Source organism: Aythya fuligula, chromosome 3 (assembly GCF_009819795.1).
Source record: "Aythya fuligula isolate bAytFul2 chromosome 3, bAytFul2.pri, whole genome shotgun sequence".
Taxonomy (NCBI): Eukaryota; Metazoa; Chordata; class Aves; order Anseriformes; family Anatidae; genus Aythya; species Aythya fuligula.
The window spans coordinates 93013426-93036208 of NC_045561.1; the positions used below are offsets into that span (position 1 = coordinate 93013426).

Sequence of the window (22783 nt, forward strand, 5' to 3'; positions counted from 1 at the left end):
ACCTTAATCATTTAATATCAAGGTGGCTTTTAAGATTAAAAAGGTAACATCAAACAGCTATTTCTTACTGTAATTACAACAGGAGCAGTAATAATAAATATAGAGATGGTAAAGACATGAAAGTTGAATAAAAAGAAACAATTCAGTTAAAATTATGAAATCATAACCCTTTTAATTTTCATATGTCTGTTAAGAGAGCTGTAGGCTTTGGAAAAATACACTTCCATTCTTTGTCATGCTTATGAATTAAGCTGATTTTATTACAATTCCTCAGAACCATTTTGGGCTTTGTATTTAATTTATATAAAAAAACTCATATGGAAAGTGAACTGCCATCTTTCTACCAATTTAAAAGTATGCTTTTTAATCTCCTTTAAAAATTTTGCAACAGTCATTCTAATTTCACGTATACAGAATCACCGAACTAATTCATGTCTCCCTCATTTAGTTTGATCAAGCAGCTGATGCTGAACTCGCCTGGATTGGAGAAACAGAAAAGAAACTGATGTCTCTGGGTGATATTAGGCTTGAGCAAGACCAGACCGCAGCTCAGCTACAAGTTCAAAAGGTAAAAGAAATGCATTTCCAACTGTCATGTTAATTATTGGCCAGCACGCTCTCCATCTAGAAAATGTACTAGTGTGATTTAATTTTATGTCTATCATAATGCATTTCAAAAATAGTTTTTGCTCCATGTACTCTTATTTTTTATTGCTGACCAGTTCTTATTGTGTTTCAAGGCTTTTACCATGGAGATTTTGCGACACAAGGATACTATAGATGAACTTGTTAAATCTGGGGATAAGATAATGAACACATGCACTGAAGAAGAGAAACAGACCATAAAGGTAAAGTTCCGTAAGTTTGCAGCTACAGTGGGTGTGAAGATAATATATAAGTAGGAAGATTCCTATTATGTATCTTTCAAAAAACTGATGAAAAAGCTTTAATTACATCCACTTCCAGTCTGAGGTTTGTAACACTGGAAGAAATGTTGTCGTGTATCTCTGTTCTTCCTTCAGGATGTTCAAAGAGCAAGCACTGTGTACTTACTTCATTGTCTGACACTACTTTGTAGCCCCATTTGTCTCTGGTGTGGTAAATAGCATTTTAGCCAATGAGATGATTGAGTGACTAGGTATTAGTCAGCTGGGGTGATGCGTGTGGAATCTGGCTGTTGATCTTCCTCGCTTCTCTTGGGTCTGTGAAGCTCTGGCTGGGTGTGTGCATTTCTGTGCCCTATTCAGTGGCTGGCACCTCAGTGTGAATCTTTACTTTCATTTCTGATGATTTCAGTGTGAGCCTTGTTCTTGTTTACCAAGAAGGTTCCATCCTGTTGACTAACACAGCCTCTGAAAGGCGTTCTTATGCATTTGTTCATGTGTACACACAGAGCCTGAGGTGGGGGGCTGACACGACATATAAACATATCTAGACATGTGCATACACACATGCAGATCTTTCTTACTGGTATTTTATAATGGATTTTTTTGTGCTAACTTGTGGATATGTTATGTGAATGATGTGCCTGGATACGTTATGTGAATCGGGTCCTTCCAGTGACCAGCAGTACTTCACTAATTGTGCTCTGCTGCAGCATCTCTGAATAAATTTGATTTGCTCTTAAGTGAATTTAAAATAGATGAGCTGTTCAGTCTATTAAAATGTAGTCATAAGGGAGAGCAATTTTAGGTGGGCCTCTATTGAATATATGCATTAGTCAAAAATACTGTGCATCTGTGTGTTAGGCTGTTTTGTCCTTTGGATAGCATCTCTATACATAATTTACATGCAAGACATAACAAATGAAACGATAGTTTGTTCTGCCAGAAATATTTTTTGCTTCACATTCAATGGCTTTTTTATATGTTTAGTTTTTCCAAGGCCAGTATTTACATGCATTGTTGCATGTTATATTTCATGGAAATGATAACATGGGCAGTCCTCCACAGGAAGAATGTATAGTTCGTTGATACTTTTGTTATCATATCCCCAAACAGAGCAGGTTTGTAACATTTAAACCTTGTAGTTCCATCATATTAATGGCAACACATCCTTATTAATTAACGTATGATAACCTGGAAAATAATGTGCTTTCTGTGGAAAGTTTGTAAGCTACAAGCAGGACAGTATACCCTATTCTCTTGTCAGATTTTCAAAAACAAGATTTTTGTGCGCTGTTCATGATCCTTTGATTCAGAAATGCTGTGGAAAACTTGGCTTCTGCCGAGGGCTCCTGAAGATGGGTGCTTTCTGTAAGGAACTGGGGCTACAACGTGCAGTCAAATAATCTGCAGCTTGACTGGAAATCCTGTGAATGGTGTTGTTTGTAAATATTGGACATTGTTAAATGTAATTTAATCAATTAGAAAGCACCCTGCCAAATTCAGATCTCCCACGATATTGATTCTTTCCTCTAAACACTCTGGTACTGTAGAAATACAATCAAAACTAAGATTTGGTTTGCCATGGTTTGGTGTTACAATTATCAAAGACTCTTTAGAAATCAGGGTAATAGACGTGTGGAAAGACAGACATTGCTATTTTTTTGTTAATATTATTTTACAGAAAAAACTGGAAAGCCTGTTACAGAAATACGATACAGTCTGTCAAATGAACTCTGAGAGAAACCTCCAGCTGGAACGGGCTCAGTCTCTGGTTAATCAGTTCTGGGAGACTTATGAAGAGCTTTGGCCATGGTTAACTGAAACAGAAATGATCATCTCTCAGCTTCCTGCACCAGCCCTTGAATATGAAACTTTAAAGCAACAACAAGAAGAACATCGGGTAAGGATTTTGTTGTTTAAAAAAATAAAACAAAATGTGAAAAGCTAAGTTGTATTCTGCTTAGAGAACTGTGGAATACTCTAGTGAGTACTTAAAACCCAGATAGTTATACTTCTATTGAAAAAAGTTATTTAAACTAATAATAGTGAATGTCTCTACTGTTTCCCAAACTCTGCACACAAACAAGATTATCTGGGGAAGGCAGCAAACAATGTAAAACTATAGAAGAGGGCTAAAGGGGAAAAAATGCCATTATAGTGACAGATCTGAGCATACAAAAGCTGATAGCTTAGAAGTGTATTTAAAAGTAAGCAGTATTGGAACAAACCGAACCCGTAAACAGAACAGAAATTGGATGATGAAGTAAGAACCAAAAAAAGGTAAGAGGAGACTGTAGAAAGAGCTAGAGTACCTGCTGTCAGCCTCCTGAAACTGAAATGTTCTGTGTGTACAGCCTGTATATAAGTAAGCATGTATACGACCTCATGTATGTATTATAAAAAATGGCATTTCTTTTGTTGATATCTTGGGAACTGAAGACTGATAATTCTAGGCCCAAGATTTCAGTGCTTTGGCTCCAGCCAACCCCATAACCATTTCTCACATAAAGTATACTTGTTATGTAATAATTTAAAAAATAATAATTGTTTAACATAACATTGCAAAACAGAGGGAATGTTGTTGTAGGCTGGCCTCCATATGGGCTTTCTTACAGAGAGAAATAATCAGCTGGGATAAAAATCTGTATGCTTCATAGATGGCTACTAGTATTACATGGCATCAGATTTATCCCAACAGTGTTAAAAGCCTGCACATGCAAAGCCCATATTCCTACTGGAGGTACCTGGCTCTCCTTACAGAGCACAGAGTGACTACTTGTGGGATTTTTTAATTTTAGCTGTTTCAATTAAGTGACTCAAGGTAGATAGGGTGAAGCCTGGCTTCAAATTCCTGTTTACTCTGAGACCAGTGAATGAAGATGTGCCACTTTGATACATTGGTAAACATGGGCTTCACTCGTTTGTGTCCACAAAGAACAAACATTCTCTGCAAAGACTAGGTATGTAATAGGAGCTTGTCAAACTATCTTGATTAGTCACCATGAACCAAATCACACTGCTTTACTTATAGGTTTGGTCCCCATCTACTTTAATCATTCTGCTTGCTTGAGAGGCCCTTCATCTGGGCTTGTATTTTTGCATTTTCCCTGGGCTATGCCATTAGCAGAGATTTGTTTAAGCAGAAGATTAATGTCTGGCAATTTTAACACGTAATCTGATCTGAAATGCTTATTTACTGAAATTGTTTACCCAATCATAGATCATGGCAAAGACCAGATCATTTGTAGTAATACTGAAAAGAAAAAAAAAAAAAAGGTTCTGAATGCAAATATTTTTCTATATTCTCTTATATATATTCACTTATATTATCATGCAGTTAATCGGTTTGAATTTAGCTTTTGGCAGAGGGAGAGTACCAGCATCATAAGGTTTGCACCTAGAAATGGGGACTCTGGGGATCTATTTGTGCACAAAAATAAAATACATAAGATGATTTTCTAAAAACTTTCCAACTATTCTTAGTTCAGCTTTTTCCTTTTCTGTGCTAAGCAGTACTGTTTTTCTTGGTGCAAGGCATACAAGTAGAATTCCATTCTCAGTAAGTATCTGGGGTCAGATTTATTTTTTTTTTTTTGTATTTTCATTGCTATTTCTTCATCAGCAGACAGTGGTTTGTCATGGTCAATGTCTGTTCAATCTTCCCAACCTCTCCTCTTCTAGGGAGGAGCAAGGAGGCAAGCCAGTAACAGGATTCCTTTTTAAGGGAAGGACCTCAGTTGAAGAGAAGAGGATTTATTTACACTGAGACTGATACAAGCCCTTTTCTGTGTCTTCATTAATTTAAACAAACCCTAAGCTAGGAGGAGCAGAGCATGTGCCTGCTCCAGCCTTTCATGTTCCTGCACAGTGGCTCTAGGCTAGAAATGCGTGGATCTCACAGCACTGAGAGGGACGGTGCCTCAAAAGACAGAGGGATTTTTCTGAAAAGGAAAGGATGAACTAAGCAAATAAATAAAACCAGAGGGAAGGGTTGGGCTAACCCAGATCTTTCCCTTTTGTCACATCTGTGGGTGCAAGTAAACAAAATCGAAATACATAGTCAAGTCAGAAGACAGAATAAGTCAGAAGACAGGCCTTGTGATCTTCCAGGTCCACCAGTCTCTACCCAGTTTTCTGCAGTTTTGACTTATTTTGGGGGTGGTAGATGAGATCAAATGTAATGTACGTATTAATTACCTATTAAACTTTGTGTCCTCTAAGTAACAGCACTGTTGGGTAGATGGAGTGGTCTGGTGGCCAGAGGGGAGACTGCTAATCCTGGTTGACTGTTCTCTGCTGATCTGTCTTCATTGTCCTCTGTCCTTTTCACTGGTTTCTTTGACCCCCTCTTTGTGCTAGTTTCCTGTCCTTAAGTCGAGGACAATTTGCATGAATATCCTTGTAATGTCAATACCTCTTTCTCTGACGCTCTTCAATGGAAGGCTTCGTGATAAGTAGCAAATACCAACATGAAAATGTATAAACATAGTGGTGTTATGCAAATGTTTGGAATATGGTTGCCATTTCTGTCATTACAGCTCCTAAAAAACGACGAGGAGTGTCTGTTGCCAGCATCATGTGCATAGCTGGCACCTTGCATCCTACACCTAATGATAGCCCTACAGGAGGAGGGATATGCCCTGCTGGGCCTTGCCAGTGTATCTGTAATTGTGATGTTTCACGGCTGGCTAGCTCGGTGTTGGAAAGGGCGCCATCCCTGGCAGAGCAGTCATTAACTTTATTTGATGTTATTTGTGCTTTACATTAAGATGACGGGTATTTGTTTGGAATTCCTTGCCAGCTGGATGTGTTAGAAGTGCGGACAGCTGTAATGTGGTGGTGTAAGCCTAAGAAACTGATAAGTTGTTTCGTTTGTTATAGCAACTGCGTGAGCTGATTGCTGAACACAAGCCTCATATAGATAAGATGAACAAAACCGGGCCTCAATTGCTGGAGCTGAGCCCAGGAGAAGGTTTTTCTATCCAAGAGAAATATGTGGCAGCTGACACCCTTTACAGTAAAATTAAGGAAGATGTCAAAAAGCGAGCTTTGGCACTGGACGAAGCCATTTCTCAGTGTACCCAGGTATCAGTTTAAGTTTAAAGTATAATTGGATTCATTCAAATGGAAAGTTACACAGACATTATCATCTTATATGTATATATCAAGACTAAACTGCTGTTTTATCTGGATTTTTCAACTGAATGGCCTGTGAATGTTCAAATCGCTACTCATGGCACTGATTCTCTTTTTTTGAGGGGTTATGATTTTATATATTGGTCACTGTTACGATGATTCTTTTGCAGTTAAAAATGTTACAGCTTCTCAATTTCAAAGTTCGTTTTAAAAAGGAACATTTAGTCTAAAAATGTGGGATTTTCAGTTTGTTCTGTTTCTTCTTACTGGTCTGTTACTAGCTGATGCTTTGTTAGTTGATATTGATGTCACTATTAATCAGTTAGCTTACATAAAGTTATATCTGGGACTTGGCAGCTTTAGTTACAGTCCTTTCCCGCTGGAACTAGAGGGTACTTCACTTCAGTGGTAATAACATTTGCTCTTTATTGTAGACCCAACAGGAACTTAATGTAATATATGCTTGAACTGTTACAGAAAAGTGTTGTGAGCAAAGTTAGACTTCACAAAGTGTCATTGTAAGCAGAAAATTCAGATCAAGTCCCTGACAGCTGTGTATCTTAGGTTCATCACTCTGTGGAATGAACCTTGATAGAGTAATGTTAGGTATCAGATCCTAGAGACTACTAGATATTGGATTGTCATTATATCCTAACTGAAATGCTTTTATTTGACAACAAATTCAGATAAAAACAACAACCTCATTAAACTGTGTACATGAACACAAAAACCTGAATAAAAATACTGTGTTCTGTACTGCTGTTTTTATGATAAGTTCCCCTTTTATCTTGTTGGCTGGAAATTAAGTGCTCTTTTTCTGCTTAGGTCTAAAATACTAAATCAAGAAATAGACCTTAAAGTTCTCATCAAGTCTGCATTCCAAATAATTGTCTTCATAGGTCATGGTACTTTACACTGTATTCCTAACCACTATAGGTAAAATCTAAGAAGATAAGGGAAAACGGTGACATCAGCTGTCATCCTATTTTCAACCTGGTTGCAGACATTATTATGTTGTGCTTTCAGTCATTCTGAACAGCCTCCTGATTCACACCTCTGAAAGAAGCCTGATTTTTTAGATTCAGTGTTTTTCGTTATCATATATGCTCAGGCCTCCCCCCATTTGCAGCTGCACATTTGAAAACTAAGGTGTTTATTTAGTATTTGATTTCTTGCTTTGTATGTGACAGATGTTAACATGAAGAGCTAAAGTACAGAGAAGTGCAGAAGGCCAGGTACAGAAAGCAAGAATAAAAATGCATTCTTTGGTAACAGCTAAAATATAATCAGATGTTGAAAAAAACACTTAATTACTTACAAAATGACCTTAAAGTATTTTGTGTACATACATGTAAATGTATCCACAGATGAGAAAGCAAAACATTGGAATGTCCAGAATGTAATTTTATATAATCTCTTTTTTATTAAGTATGTATCACCATACTCCGTAGCATGGTGGGTATGTCAGTGTTTGTCTAGACAGTACTGGAAGAATAATTAGTTAAATCTTCAGGTTTCAAATTATGTTAAATTGCCTTATGTATCAAAGGCAGCATGTGACCTATGGAGCCAGAATGAGAGGTTATAATGACTTCCCTTTCTTCCTTTTAAGTTCTAAAACACCTTGCCTCAGTCATTGAAGAGTAAAGTGAGGCCCATTGAGTGCAATGCCAATTTAAAAATGCAATATACATGCCCTAGAATTAGACCTGGATATTGCCAGTTTAATTTCAGGTTGAGTCACTTCTGTAAGGTTTTGTTGCCACAATCAGTTTTACAGAAATCTTGGAGGAATCTGCTTACCTTTATGTGTTACTGCATTTTGAGAGCTTGTGTGACATTCACACTTCTGCCGAAAACAGGTAGCATTAGTCTGAGTCTGTAACATTATTAGAACTTAACTTTGGACCTGTACGGATGAACCATGCTAATTAACTAAGATGTAGCTGAGTTTCTGGGCACCTGGGCTCTGAGTCAAATCTGGGTGAAGGCAATAAATGCTGTTGTGTGCTTTTAGTTGCAGAAAGAAATGCACATTTGCTTCGCTAATGAGCACCACCTGGGCACCAGGCAAATGTCTTATTGAATGACCTCAAATACCAAATTTTAATCAGTGGTTATATGAGATATGTTGGTCCTCATATGAAAATACGTGTATTTAATACTAAGGTGAATATATTTCTGAACTGATGAGATCAGAAAGCCATGACTCTCCAAAATAAGACAGAAAGTAATGCACAAACTCTGCGGGACTGCATGCAGGTAGATTCTGCCATATGTGAAGTATTTTCAGATGGAGTGTCTCAGAACTAAACCCAGACTTCATACTAGAATTCAGAGTCTCTTAAATCTGAGAGGAAGTACCATTTTGCAAGGTCATGTTTTTAATTTAGATATTAAAAGAGGGAGAGAACCAACCGGGGGGTATTCAGAATTGCATGTATATAACTAGAGATATTAAATATGTCAACTTTGAAGTATCTTATTCCAAGAGAATTTTCTGATGCAGTTTTTCAAATGTTTTTCTCTTCTACCCTTTCTTTCTGTTCTTCACCACCCTCTCAGTTTCATGACAAGATAGATCCAACTCTTGAGAGTCTGAAACGCATAGTTGAACGTCTGAGGCAGCCGCCTTCAATCTCAGCAGAGGTTGAGAAGATTAAAGAGCAAATCAGTGAAAATAAGAATGTGTCAATGGATCTGGAAAAACTTCAGCCGGTCTATGAGACGCTTAAGCAGCGAGGGGAGGAAATGATTGCTCGCTCAGAAGGAGCAGACAAGGATATATCTGCAAAAGGTAGTAGACTGAGGGAAGGTTCATGTAGTGAAAATGCAGCAAGCTGCATCACATAAAGCTCTTCAGTTCTGATGATCACTAATCTGGGGATTGTGTTCTTCTGAAGAAGCTGTGAAAGATATAAAAAAGCAAGGCATTGTTTTAATAATTGTGGCTCTGACCTTTGTTTTAATTTTAAATGCCTTGTTGGTTGTTTCCACTTAACATCTTTAAAAGTCCTGTAAAGAAACAGTTTTAAAGTCTAAATTTTAAAATGTTCACATATGTTTCTGCTGTAGAACTGTAGAGATATTTATGGCCAAGAATTGTTTGCCAAGGTAGTAATTTAGTTCCTTTGTTGTTTAGCTGTTCAAGATAAACTAGACCAAATGGTCCTCATTTGGCAAGACATCCAGACCTTGACTGAGGAAAGGGAGGCCAAATTGTTGGACGTAATGGAACTAGCTGAAAAGTTTTGGTGTGATCATATGGCTCTTGTAGCTACTATTAAAGATACTCAGGACTTCATTCGAGAACTGGAGGGACCTGGAGTTGACCCATCTGTAGTCAAGCAACAGCAAGAAGCTGCTGAGGTCAGTACAAAGTATTCTGTTGATTTAAAATGTTCTATTCACAGTATGCAGGGGAAAGATGGAATTACCACAAAATACCACGGAAGGTTTTTTTTAGAGACAAAGAGGGGTAATTACATAGAAATTTACTATAATGATATCTCAAGAGTCTGTGGCAAATAATACGTATCAGTGCTTAATTGCAATGAGCATACAACTTGTGCTTGTCATTATATTTACATATCTGTGTATAAGCATGTATAATACGCATGTCACTGAGACTTTTAAAAGTTACACATACTTCAGATTCCGAGTAATACCTAACATCTAAATGAAAGGGATACAGACGTGTGTATTATGCTGCAAGTCTGTAATTATTTATGCTGATAGCTAAAAATTTGAAAGTTGAATGATAACCTCCGAAAAAGAAAACATTCTGATTAAAGAAATCTAATTTAACACTTCCTGTTTATTTCTTCCATCTCATACAAAATGACATCATTATCCATTGTTGTAATTTAGACTGATGTCAGTTGATTTCACTCTGACACTGCAAAGGTCAGTGGATGGTTAAGGATGCTTAAAATACAAGCATCCAATTGTAAGTCCGGGCAACTTTAAAGAAACAAAAGTCACATCCTGGTGTGTCTACCTTAAAAGCAAGCTCTACATAGATTATTAAATATAGTATTAGCAGTGTTGGATTATTTTTTTTCCTTTGTAGGCTGTTAAAGAGGAAATTGACGGATTGCAAGAAGAACTAGAAACAGTTGTGAGCCTTGGTTCTGAACTTAGAGCTGCTTGTGGGGAGCCTGACAAACCTATTGTCAACAAGAGTATAGATGAGGTATGGGAAATGCAGATGCTTAAATCTGTTGCGTTAGATGCTTGTTCAGCTGAAAGTAGTATTCCTTGTCTCCCAACAAATTCTGAAAATAAATTCCTTTTATTGTTTCATTGATCTTTTTTTTTTGTAGAAGACTTTTTTTTTGGTAAAAATACTGATTAATACAATAGATGACTATTTCTTGCAAAAGTAATGCTAGAATAAGTTTCATGTGTATTTCCTTTATGCCAAGTAAGACATCTTAACTGAGGCAATTCTATTCACATGACTACAAAGGACTTTTGATTTCTCTCACGTTAAGTAATGTAAGTTTCTTTTAAGCTACCTTCATTGTAATGATGCAACTCCAAATGACTTCTTAATATTTCCCATATTCACTATAATCCCTATATCAATAAAAATATAGTCAGTATTGAATTACAAAGCTTCTGTAATACAGAACCTGTAGTGTATTCTGAAGGAAACTAGCTATGTAGTGATAGGTAGAACAAGAGTTTTAATATGGAATGAATATGAAATGTTTATGGTTAATTTATTGGTGCTACTGGGCAGTGACTTTTTATTTAGTGAATGCAAATTACATGGCAGTAAAATTATTTTTGTTCATTGGAGCAAATTGCACTTATTTGCAGTTGAATTCTGCCTGGGATGCCTTAAACAAAACATGGAAAGAACGGGTGGACAAACTTGCTGAAGCCATGCAGGCAGCTGTTCAATACCAAGATGGACTGCAGGTAGGTTGGTGTGATTAACCCAATCTTGAGTTAATAGGATTTAATGTGGTTGTATTAAAAATGCAATGGGATTTTGTAGGTTATATGTAATGTATCGCTCTGATTATAGTGACTATTTTCTTCAGCAGGCAGGTATCTTTTTTTTTGTTTTAATTAGACATGAAATGTATTGATTTTTTTGCATTGTTCATGTTTGCACGATATTTAGATTCCAAAATAAAATCTCCTTGTTTATTGACGAGACCAGAGTTTTGCTGATACCACACAAATTCATAGCAATCCTGCTCATATTTTCTTGTGATAGGCCATTCACATGATAGGCAAGCTGTGACACATTTACATGATCTGAAAGGAATAGAATATAGGTCTATAAACTCACTGTGGCTATTCTTCTTGAATAGAGGACAGTTAAAAAAACTTCAATTAAATTTAATCTTTACTGTTAGTCAATTAAATACATAAGTTTGAATATAGGAAGAAAAAATAAGTTGCTGGACTATTATAGTAATTCATAGTATAATGTATCTAATCACAATTCTTCAGAAGACATTCACTTTTTAAATCTGTAGGTAAAGACATCTTTTGTCTGTATGTGTTGTATATTTGGTTGCAGGTTTCTTCTTAGGTTTTGGCTTAGCGACATCTCTCATCTTTTGTCAGTGGATGGCTAGAAGATTGAAACATTTTAAAAGATTCCAAACATAACTGGATTTTGCAAAACTATTTTTTCTCAATGGAATTAACATCTGTCTTGGTTCATTGAATCCTTGAAATATAAAATTACAGTTTCACATGACACTGAGCAAGTTGTTTGTGTGTTCAGTGCAGATCTGGCAGCAGAACACTCCTTAATAATAATGCAATGTGCCTGTTTTCCAGTGCACCTCATTATGTATTTTTCTCCCAGTGCTCTTACATTCATGCTGTGCAGAGGCTGACATGTAGGGTTATCTTAGGAACATTGCCGTTGGTTGAAGTGTTCTGTGTTTTCTGTGGCTGAACATCGTACAGGCTTGGTACTTTGTGAAAGAACTGTATTTAAATGCCTTTTGGTGCTCATTGCAGTAGACAATCTGAAAAGTGTTGTGGACAGATTGTTAGCGGTACTGCAGTTACCTTATCTTACTGAGCTTGTTGAGTGAGGGCAGTTCTCATTTTCTCAGTCAACTGTAGGCAGCTCTGACAAGCACTGCCAAGCCTTTCTCCATCATGAATCATGGTTAACAGGCAGGGAAAAGGGGCCTAGCAGAGGAGTTTTTTCCCTATAAAAATACCCAGATGTATATAGCTGTTGGTAATGTGCAAGTAGTTCCAATTAATGTTTGATTCTTAATGATGTTTAATAATCACAGTTGAAAATGTGATACTGTTCAGCCACAACTTGCCATCTTCGCGCCAAGAGACTATGGAACTGAGAGGTGATCTTGTACTTACTTCTCAGAGTGTGCATAAAAATTGCTGATCTTGCTCAAGGAGTAAAGTGCTACTTAGCATGAGTACTGGTGGACAATTGCTGCTCACAGAAGCTCAGTTTGGCAGTACATACATTCTTGTAACCACTACCTGGAGTACTGTTTGATCCCTTGCCTTGTCAATATTGGAGGTTTCATTGAAGAAAACTATTTTATTTCAAAGAGCATAGCAATATTGTTCTGAAGTAAAACAAATTCTGGTATTTTACTAACTACAGCTTTTAACCATGATACTATTTCTCTCTGCTCACGCTTGAATTTCATGCTATGATTTTCAGGCAATATTTGACTGGGTAGACATTGCTGGCATCAAGTTAGCGTCTATGTCCCCAGTTGGAACAGATCTGGAGACAGTGAAGCAGCAAACTGAGGAACTGAAGGTATGAACTAGCTATTTATTTCATTTGTATTTCCATCCATCTGAATTTTCCTGCATTGTTTAGTGCTTTTCTGCATTCTCCAGACTGAGAAGTAATTTTCATTTTCAATTTTTAGTTTTTTAAAAAAATGTATCTGTATGAAAATTTCAAATAATGTTTCATTGCAAAGTTTGCATTTTAAAATACGTGGCTCAAGGCTTTGGAATAGATTTTGATGAGACTGTTTTATTCTGTGACTATGTTCAGATACTCGAAAAATACTTTTAATAACATTAGTTCTCTTTCAAAGGCTGTAAGGTTATGAAGAGAGTTCTTTTGCTATGACATTTAAATTTTCTGGCTTCCACCAATGTCCTGCTTAGAACAGAGTTAATTTTCTTCCTAGTAGCTGGTAGGATGCTATGTTTTGGCTTAGGATGAGAAGAGTGCTGATAACACCCCGATGTTTTAATTGTTGCAGAGCAGTGCTTACACCAAGCCAAGGACACCTCAGCTTCTTGCTCTGTCCTGCAACGGGCAGGCTGGGGGTGCAGCAAGAGCTGGGAGGGGACAGACCCAGGACAGGAGACCCAAACTAGCCAAAGGGGTATTCCATACCATCCGACGTCATGCTAAACAATATATAGGGATGGCTAGCCAGGGCAGGGGGGCCGGACTCCTCGGCGTTAGGCTGGGCATCGGTCAGCGGGTGGTGAGCAATTGCATTGTGCATCACTTGTTTGTACACATTATTATTAGTAGTACTATTAATCATCATTGTATTATTATTGTTATTGTTATTATTATTTTCCTGTCTTATTAAACTGTCTTTATCTCAACTCACGGGCTTCACTTTCCATTTCTCTCCCCCATCCCAGAGAGGGAGGGGGGAGGATGAGTGAACGGCTGCGTGGTGTTTAGCTGCCGGCCGGGTTAAACCACGACAACCATAAACAATTTTCTTGATGTTCTGAGAGGCACACCTCCAGAGCTTCACTTCTGCCATTGCTGACTTTCTCTAAATGTTTAACTGTATCACATCATTCCCAATACATCCAGTAAGCTGTAAATCAAAATTTCAGACTTAGAATCCTGTCTGTATTGATCTATGGCTAAGCAAACTCTTGATGTTGGTAGACTGCTCTACAAATTTTAGATAAAAAGCAGGGATGTATAATAACTCGGGGATGTTCCTGAATTGTACCATATTTTTTATATACAAACAAGAGAGATCATTGGAGAGGACTTTCATATTGGAAATCTTTGTCATCCTCTGCTCACAGTTAGCAGTATCTGGTGGGATAGTAAGACGTTGCATATTTTCACTTAGCTGGACCTGAGTGGATTATCAGTATCTTATATGCATTTTGATCCAGGAAAACAAAGCCCTAGATCTATGAAAGTTGACAGTGATGCATTATTACTGTAAATATTGCTGTACTGTGCTATACTCAAGATCATTGCTTGTGATATGTTTATTTGTATTGTTTTCTATTTACCATAGCAATTTAAAACAGAAGCTTATCAGCAGCAGATAGAAATGGAAAGACTGAACCATCAAGCAGAACTATTGCTGAAGAAAGTAACACAGGAAAGTGACAAGCACACTGTTCAAGACCCTCTCTCAGAGCTCAAACTAATGTGGGATAGCCTAGAAGAAAAAATTATAAATAGACAGGTAAATAAACCTGAAGGTGGGGGCTTCATTCATGACTTGGATTTGTGAGAAAAGCTTTTCCTTATGCATAATGTTTGTATCAATTTACATATTTAGTCTTTTTGGTTTGGAAATTACAGAACTATGTATAATGGAATTTGAATTTCATAACTTACTGAGTTGCTTTTATGATTTTTTTCAACCCTTAGTATTTTTTGTCACTTCTTCTGTCGGCAGTGTCATGCCAAATCATTATTATTTCATTTTGGCTATTTAATGACATCTTAAGTAGCAGTTGAAAACATGTTTATATGTGAAGAAAAAAAAAGCTGCTGAACCAAGCACTTTTTCTTAAAACTTTAGTACTGTTTCACTACTCTACACAACATTAAATTGTCAAAAAGAGTTGAAGATGCAGTGCTTTGAAGTGTGTTTTTTTCCTCTAAATTGAATCATTTAGCTGTGAAGAAAAAGTTTAAAGAAGTCCGTGCAGCAAGATGCATTTATATTTAAATTACATTTTAAATGATGAAAACTTCTGTCATATCTCTGATGAGAGGACCTTCAATCTTAACTCTGCTCTGGTTACATGGCATCTTCAGAGGTCAGGAATTTAAGCCTAGGATGTCAGGCTTTACAAGGGAATTGCTAGCTCAGCTCTAACTATGATGCAGTTGGATAACTGTTTGTCTCTGTTTTTTATGCTATCATATGCATGGACTCCACTCTGGAGTATGGTGACTAATGGTAATTTAAGCTGATTCAATAGCATCATGAAACCGTTTTATTGTTAATTTATTTTATTTTTACTATAGCACAAGCTGGAAGGTGCCTTGTTAGCCTTGGGGCAGTTCCAACATGCCCTGGATGAGTTACTGACGTGGCTGACGCATACAGAAGACTTGCTGAATGAACAGAAACCCGTGGGTGGAGACCCCAAGGCTATTGAAATTGAACTTGCCAAACATCATGTATGTAATTATAATGAATATGAACTGAAATGTTTTCTGAGGTTTATCTTAGAGATGAGTCTTGTAGTAAAACTTTGCACTTGATAAATAATTCCCTATAGAGATTTTTCAAGATGCTGAAATTCAGGCTTAGAAGAACTAACATCTTTTTGTTTGCTTCTCTATATTCCTTCTTCCTTGCATGTACCACACAAGTGGCATAGGTTTTAGCCAAAAACAGCAGCTCACCCTGGCCTCCCCCTTTATTCACCTTTGTTTGATCCAGGGAGATCAAAAGTCATCAAACCTGTTACTCTTCCTGAAGCAATACACTCTTGATTAGTTGTTAAGGCCACATCTTACAAAACATACTTCACCTTTATACAGCTTTGTTCTTTCTTATCAGAAAAAAAAATATTTTGATTTTTAGCTCTGAGGTCTGCAAAATTGTATCTTAGTTGGGTCTAACTAGAACACAGAATGCTGCTCTGAATCTCTTAGCAAATTTTAGGGGTATCCATATCTTCATCTTATTCTCCTTGCTACATACAACATAAGGGGTTTTTTTTGGTGATGGTGGTGTTTTGTTTTTTTGTTTGTTTGTTTGTGTGTTTGTTTCAGGATAGTTAGTAGCTAAATTGGCATTGGAGCCCATGGAAGAATATTTCCATTATTCATTTATTTTGAAGAGTATCTCTAAAGAGCAAGCGATCTTCTCTACTTGTTTGTGTGGCTCAGTGCTGTTCACGATGATGTGTTTTTTGTAGGCCTGAAGATTTCATGCTAACCTCATAAATCCTCTCCTGCCATTTAGTTTTTGGCTTGCATATGATGTGAAAAACATTCTTATTCAGAGTTAATTTTTGGCTTAGAGAGTATAGATTGAAATTGACAATACACAGATAATTAAGGCATTTTCATTATATGCCACTATGCAGCTTCTGAAGCCTTTTGGGTAGTCAGCTGGAACTTGGGCAGAGTGAAATATATGCATGCCCTGTGTGACTACTGATAGAAACAAGGCCTTTAAAAATAATAATAATTACAAACCTAGCTTCCACTCCATGAACCTTTTATATGTGTTTTACTACTGAAGAAGCATCCAGACATCAGTTATGACTTCATCTGCCTTTAGTACTGAAGGAGTTCAGCAAACACATGAACCAATCTACTTCCGTTTCGTAAAACAGAGTTTATAGGTTAGGAAGTTCACACGGTAGTGCATCCTGTGGTAGTCTGGAAAAACATCCATCTCCTGAATAACTTTGGACAGAATAAACCTTGTTCCTAGTGAGCCTCAGTAGGAAGGAAGGGATAAGATTCATCTGCTTGTGTGAATATCCCCTTTTTTTTCCTGTCAGGAAAATAAAACAACAAATACCTTCCAGTGCATAGCCTAGAAGAATTAATGCAAGTGTGATACACATATGTGCACCTTGTGATACCAGGACTACTTGTAACTTGCTTTTTTATCAGGTGCTTTGTATGTTTTATTTGAAAGTTCTTCTGTTTTTAGCTTTTTTTTTTTTTTTTTTTCCTTATACTAGCGTTTTGATGGAGATAAGTTTGAACCAGTGGAAGAGAGCAGTCATAAAGTTTGACTTTTTAAGTAGTGTTTTTCATTCCCTTCTTAACCATTTCACACATCTTTTTCTGTTCTTTATTCCTGGTATTTCAAAGGCTTCCATTAATCTTAATGAAATCTTTCTGAAAACAGTGTCTTTTTCCCAATTGTACTTTTTTGTCCTTGGTGGTTTTACTGTGGGTGGTGGTAACAGGTTTTAAAACAGATGGAGATTTTATCGTGTTAGTATTATAGTCGTTCCCCAGCTCTTAGGACAGTTGAAGTGTCCTGCTAGCCTGTCATAACACAAAGTTGGCTGTAGACCTGAAATGCCAGAAAAGACATCGTGGCAGTCAGAAGATTGTTGCTCCCCTCTCTCTTCTCTTCTTAGCCTACTGCTCCAAGAGTAATCAGCAATAGTATGTGTAACATTGGTTTCACACCTTGCCCTCAAAACCAAAGAAGAGTGTTATTAAAGAAAAGGATGTAGTAAACGAAGGAAAGTGAGGTAATACTGGATGTCTCAGAAGTGATTCTTCACTAGCAGTGCCGGAAAGCTTTTGTAATTTCAGGAAGTTATTTATTCATAAAGAATACTTTTTTTTTTTCCAATATATAACAATAAAATACAGCATTTTGGCAGATTAGTCTGTTACCGCTTTTGAGTGAAGTAAGATTAGTTATTAGCTTTAATCACTAGTACTTGTGGTGATTTTAAACTATTGCCTTGTAATTGGGTTAGAACTAGTTTGGTTGCTATGTTTGCCTTCCTTCCATAACTTATCAGCATGGCCAGTCACAGGTGCTGTGTGTTACAATTGTAGGTGCTACAAAACGATGTTTTAGCTCACCAGTCTACAGTGGAAGCAGTTAAGAAAGCTGGAAGTGACCTGATTGAATCAAGTGCTGTTGAAGAAGCAAGTAATTTACGGAGCAAGTTGGAACTTCTGAATCAGCGCTGGCAGAATGTGTTGGAAAAAACAGAACAAAGGAAACAGCAGCTGGACAGTGCCTTGATCCAGGTGAACAGGAAATGATCAGATAGAGATAACTCAGAAAAAATGTCTTTTTACATGAAATACATAGATGCATGTATTAGAAGTTGGCCTAAATAAAAAAATAGATGCTCCTAAATTTGGAGAAAGTTTGGAACCAACTGTATCTCCCACAGCTGGCCATTGTCTTTTGTAGTGCTGCATCAAGACTTTAGTTTTGACCTATGTGTTTTTAAAAGGTGAAATTTCTGTGTAGGTATATTAATCAGGGAAAACATTGATCTCACAGTTGCTCGTTTAACTTTCTTTCAGGATTTCCATAATTTTTGTTTTTATCATTTATGATAAATGCAGTTAGCTTCAATTTTGTTTTTCCTTTGCTTTTTTTTTCTTTCATTTCCTCCAATTATTGCAAATACCTGATTGAATCTGTTGCCAGTATACTTTTGCATCTGAGTTAGTATTTAGAATGGAAAACATTTAAGTAAGCTCTAAAATGATATGGTGTAATTTAGGCCCAAGGTTTCCATGGTGAAGTTGAAGATATGCAGCAATGGCTGACAGACACTGAACGTCAGCTGTTGGCATCAAAACCTGTTGGAGGCTTACCAGAAACAGCAAGAGAACAGCTTAATACCCATATGGTAAGTATCAGTATTAGAATGCTTTGCAAATTGCATTTCAGGGCTAACTATCTTTCACGAGTGTTTATGGTAAATACAGAGCATGTTCTATATATCACAATGTCTGTACAGTATCTTAAAAAAAATTTAATGGCCTTCAAAACAACACTGTTATTTTCAGTGTAGTGAAGTAGTAACTTGGGATGTGCCCAAAGCAGAGCCATTAATAGTGTTGAGACTATAAAATAAGCTTTTTCATCCGTAGTTTCAGAAACAAAAACAGAAAGTGTTTACAGATTTTTTGGTAATTTGTATGCTTCTTTTCCCTTCTGTTCCCATAACTAGAATTGATGTTCTTTCTCAGATACAAAGATGAATCTAAAAGTGATCCACGTTCATTTGGACCTTGAATTAAGGGGTTCAATCCTTTATTCTTTATTTAACCAAAGCTGACATTGAAATCATCATTAGCACAGATGTAATAAGGAGTAATGGGTCATATAAACTCTGCTTTAATTAGAAATGGAAATCTGATCAGGATGTCTGAATTATTCCCTTCCTTCACTTCCTTCCTTTAAAAGAAAAACCCTATGGATTTTTCCCCTGTAGAACTATAGAGCTTGATAAAGGATGCCTTGACTTGAAGTCTTGAGGTAACTCAGGGGAATGTGGCTCCTGGTGCTCCACTTTTAGAAAATCATGCTGTGCTGCTAGGCCTGGATATAAGCCCAAACCCAGGGATCTGAACTCCTGACCTCCTGGCTCAGATGTAATAGTGATATTTTCTGAACTGTCCTTGAGCTCTAACATGCCTGACACAGTTTCCATTAAAACACTGCATTGTCACAGCTTCATAAATCAGGTTTTATTTTGGATTGATGCTAAAGGCCATTGCCCACAAATGTGGGGCATTTTTTTCAAAATTTAACGGCAACTATTTTTGAGAAGGGACGTTATTTATAGTTTTTGAATCAGTTATGACAGGAAACAAGCACAAAACACAGAAATAACATTGATTCTTTGACATCCCCCTCCCCTCAAATCTTTCTAATTTTGTGTTTTGAAAAAAAAAAAAAAAAAAAAAAACACAGAATCAAAAAAGTAAAGAAACGACGTTTTTGTTCCTGCAAGGGTGGGGGCTGTCTAATCAAGAACCTGTGGGAGTCAGTGGAGTTCTTTCCATTTTTCATCCTGGGCCTGGAATCACACACAGAATTGCAGTTGATGTTGGAAGGGACCTCTGAGGATCACCTAGTCCAATCCCCCCTGCACATTGCATGGGATGGCGTCCAGGCAGGTTTTGGATATCTGCAGAGAAAGAGTCTCCACAATATCTCCGGGCTATCAGATCAAGCCCCAAAAAAAATTCACTGAAAAAGTTCAGGGTGTTTAGGGTATATTCTTCTACTATGCAAATCAATAAGCCATTTTCTATATTTCTTGCATTTACAGGTTGAGTAGTTAAGGAATCTTAAAACTGAATGTAATATTGTTAGAACAAGCATGAATGTGTCCCCAGTAATAGTAATCTATATGTACAATTGTTTCCTAACTGTACGTTTTTACAGCTGCAAACATCGTCTTGTTATTTTTTAATGTATTTAACTTTTAAAAAACAGGATTTGCTTTCAGTTTAGTTAAACTCAATGCATCTGTGCAGTTCTGTGTGAATTCTCTAGCTTTTTGGCAGCTGAAATGCTGAGGCCAGTTGTCCGGCTGAGAACAATTTGTCATAACTTCCAAATTCAAACTGCTCTTAAGGGATACAAACCATGTTCATTTGTGACCTGAAACTGAAAAGGAAATTTTACTATATTTTGTTGTCTTTCTTATTGGAAATAACATTACGAATCATCATCTTGAGCATAAGGTCTGTTTCTACAGTTCTGAATAAGGACTCAACTGCAATCAGTTCACAAATGGAGTTGCGATTGGGTAGCATTTCCAGCTAGGGCAGCTCCAGGAATACAAGAGAGACGAAGCAATGTTATAGGACACCAACGGAAAAGGGGCTTAGAAAGAGGCCTCCTATCTCAGACTGAGCCTACCCCAGTGTTTGAGGCCACTCTTGCCATGTTGTGTCCCACTTGTGATGCACTCCCTATGTTGACTTCTGAGGGGTTCCCACACTGCAGTAGAATAAGGTGCTCTGGGGAGTTAGGGAAACCAGAAATATTTTTAGGAGTTTGGGAACATAGGAAGAATCGGGCTAGGTCACAACAGTTTTTCATGGACCTCAGGAAGAAAGAAAGGAAGCTTTCTGGCCTTAGCTCATGATTCAACTGAATTTCTACTTTGCCCTCCTCTGTAATCAGATATAAATAACCCTCTGTCCAAAACCTCTTACCCCAGAGAAAATGTTGGTTTTATGCTCTTTTCTTGGGGATAAGAGGAAAAAGTTATTTTCCTCCCATCAGCAAATCAATTATTGCTCATCTCCGGGAAGACATTCCTCACTTTGGAGCCTGTACCAACTTTGTTGGTGCATTTTGAAAGGTCTGTTGCCCCTTTGAGTCAGAGGGACATATATGAGCTCCAATTCTCTTGCCACCTCATCTTCAACATGGTTAAAAGAGAACAGTGAGTCCAATAGTTAGCAAGTAAAACAGTTATTACTATTATTTTTCCAGCTCCCTGTATATGTGTAAAATGTCTGCAGCGCTCTTGCCTAGTGAGCGAGGGAAGATACAGACAAAACAAAAGAGATGATGTACATTAAAGCAGCCCTCCCAAGTTGTCCCACCTGCTTTCAAAGGTGTGTGGGTAGGTTGGCTTTCAGTGAATGCTGACACTTTTTGTGTTGCAGCTACAGATGGACTGCAAAAAAAAAAAAAAAAGAGTTATAGCAAATCTTGTGCAATGAGATAAGTGCATAGTACTTTCTTTGCCAAGCTTTGGATCTCAGAAAAAAACATCTGACAGACAATACAAGTTCTCATCTCCTGAAGAATTGGGCCCTTTCTTTGCTCATTTGGCTTTTTATGAATTACATATGTTTCCTCTATTAGTCTTAATCATACCCGCAAAATGTTGGGGGAGGAATAAATACTATGCTAACATTTGTAAAGAGTATTGAATTTCTACCTGACTTATATTTTGTTGGTTTCTTTATTTAGGAACTTTGTGCTGCCTTTGAAGCCAAAGAAGAGACATATAAGTGTCTAATGCAGAAAGGCCAGCAGATGCTTGCAAGATGCCCAGAGTCTGCCGAAACAAATGTTGAGCAGGACATAAATAACTTAAAAGAAAAATGGGAATCAGTACAAACAAAGCTCAGTGAAAGAAAAGTATGTTTTTTACATAAAAATAGTAGTGTAAATAATGTATTTAGGACTGCTAGTATTTTGTCCTTTTACACATGCATACTTCCTTGGTCTTTTAGATCTAAAGTTGTAGAGAAATTTTGGAGAATTCATTGGTATATTTAGCAAGTACTGGGAAAAAATGGGATTCTAGGAGTTTATTATCCTTATCTGGAGGTGAGGGCAGGTGAGAAGGGCAGAAGGTTGTTCCATAGAAATATGTTAACTGATACTGATGATACTCACTTTACAGGGTGAGGGCTTTTCTGGTTTTTACTACAGTGATTGTAGACATGAGAGAAGGAATTAAATTATTTGATCATTCAAGTTTATTTCCTTCTCTGTATGGAATTGCTGCATTAATTTTTCTAGCTTTTATCCATTTTTTTTTTGGTTAAAAATCCCAAACACTTGGCCGTCTGCCACTTAGTTCAAGTGACTGCCTTCTGCTCTACTGTAGATCAATACCATGATTTCACTGATGTGCAGCATACTTTTTCTTATTATTAACTTCATTTTGCTTTCATTCCTTCACGAAGTGTAGTGCATTTGTTCTACCTCAGTCAAACAATGAAGAAAGTCAATAATTACAAACAGAGGAACTCGAACTCTCTGTACAGCCCTTATGTGTGTAAAGCACAAATATTTAACTCACAACTTAGTCGTATTTTAAAGTGAGAATTCTGATGCATACTAAGGTAACTGCATAATGAAAGAGTGTCAGACTAATTAATACATAACATGAGTGCCTTCTTGCAGGAAGATGTAAGGTTGGAGTGCTCAGCTGAGCCAGCAGTACAACTGAAAATCTGACTGCTCTTTCATAGTCAACAAAAAACCCTGTATCCAAAAGTTGTCTTAGTTCAGGCAACCACAATGACAATTGTGCGTTGTTAAAGAGAAGTGTCT

At 37.1% G+C, this 22783-nt stretch overlaps 1 protein-coding gene across 13 annotated transcripts in view; it reads left to right on the forward strand.

Annotated features, from left to right (window-relative positions):
* The window catches only part of DST (dystonin), a 295457-nt gene that overhangs the window by 239536 nt on the left and 33138 nt on the right, over positions 1–22783 (forward strand). For all 13 annotated transcript variants that reach the window (XM_032183966.1, XM_032183952.1, XM_032183954.1 and 10 more), the window contains 14 exons: positions 449–568; positions 741–848; positions 2569–2787; positions 5769–5972; positions 8589–8820; positions 9166–9392; positions 10096–10218; positions 10851–10952; positions 12703–12804; positions 14288–14461; positions 15256–15411; positions 17779–17976; positions 18465–18593; positions 21689–21859. In XM_032183966.1, the coding sequence (XP_032039857.1) occupies positions 449–568; positions 741–848; positions 2569–2787; positions 5769–5972; positions 8589–8820; positions 9166–9392; positions 10096–10218; positions 10851–10952; positions 12703–12804; positions 14288–14461; positions 15256–15411; positions 17779–17976; positions 18465–18593; positions 21689–21859 (2265 nt within the window). The remainder of the gene's footprint in view (positions 1–448; positions 569–740; positions 849–2568; positions 2788–5768; positions 5973–8588; positions 8821–9165; positions 9393–10095; positions 10219–10850; positions 10953–12702; positions 12805–14287; positions 14462–15255; positions 15412–17778; positions 17977–18464; positions 18594–21688; positions 21860–22783) is intronic.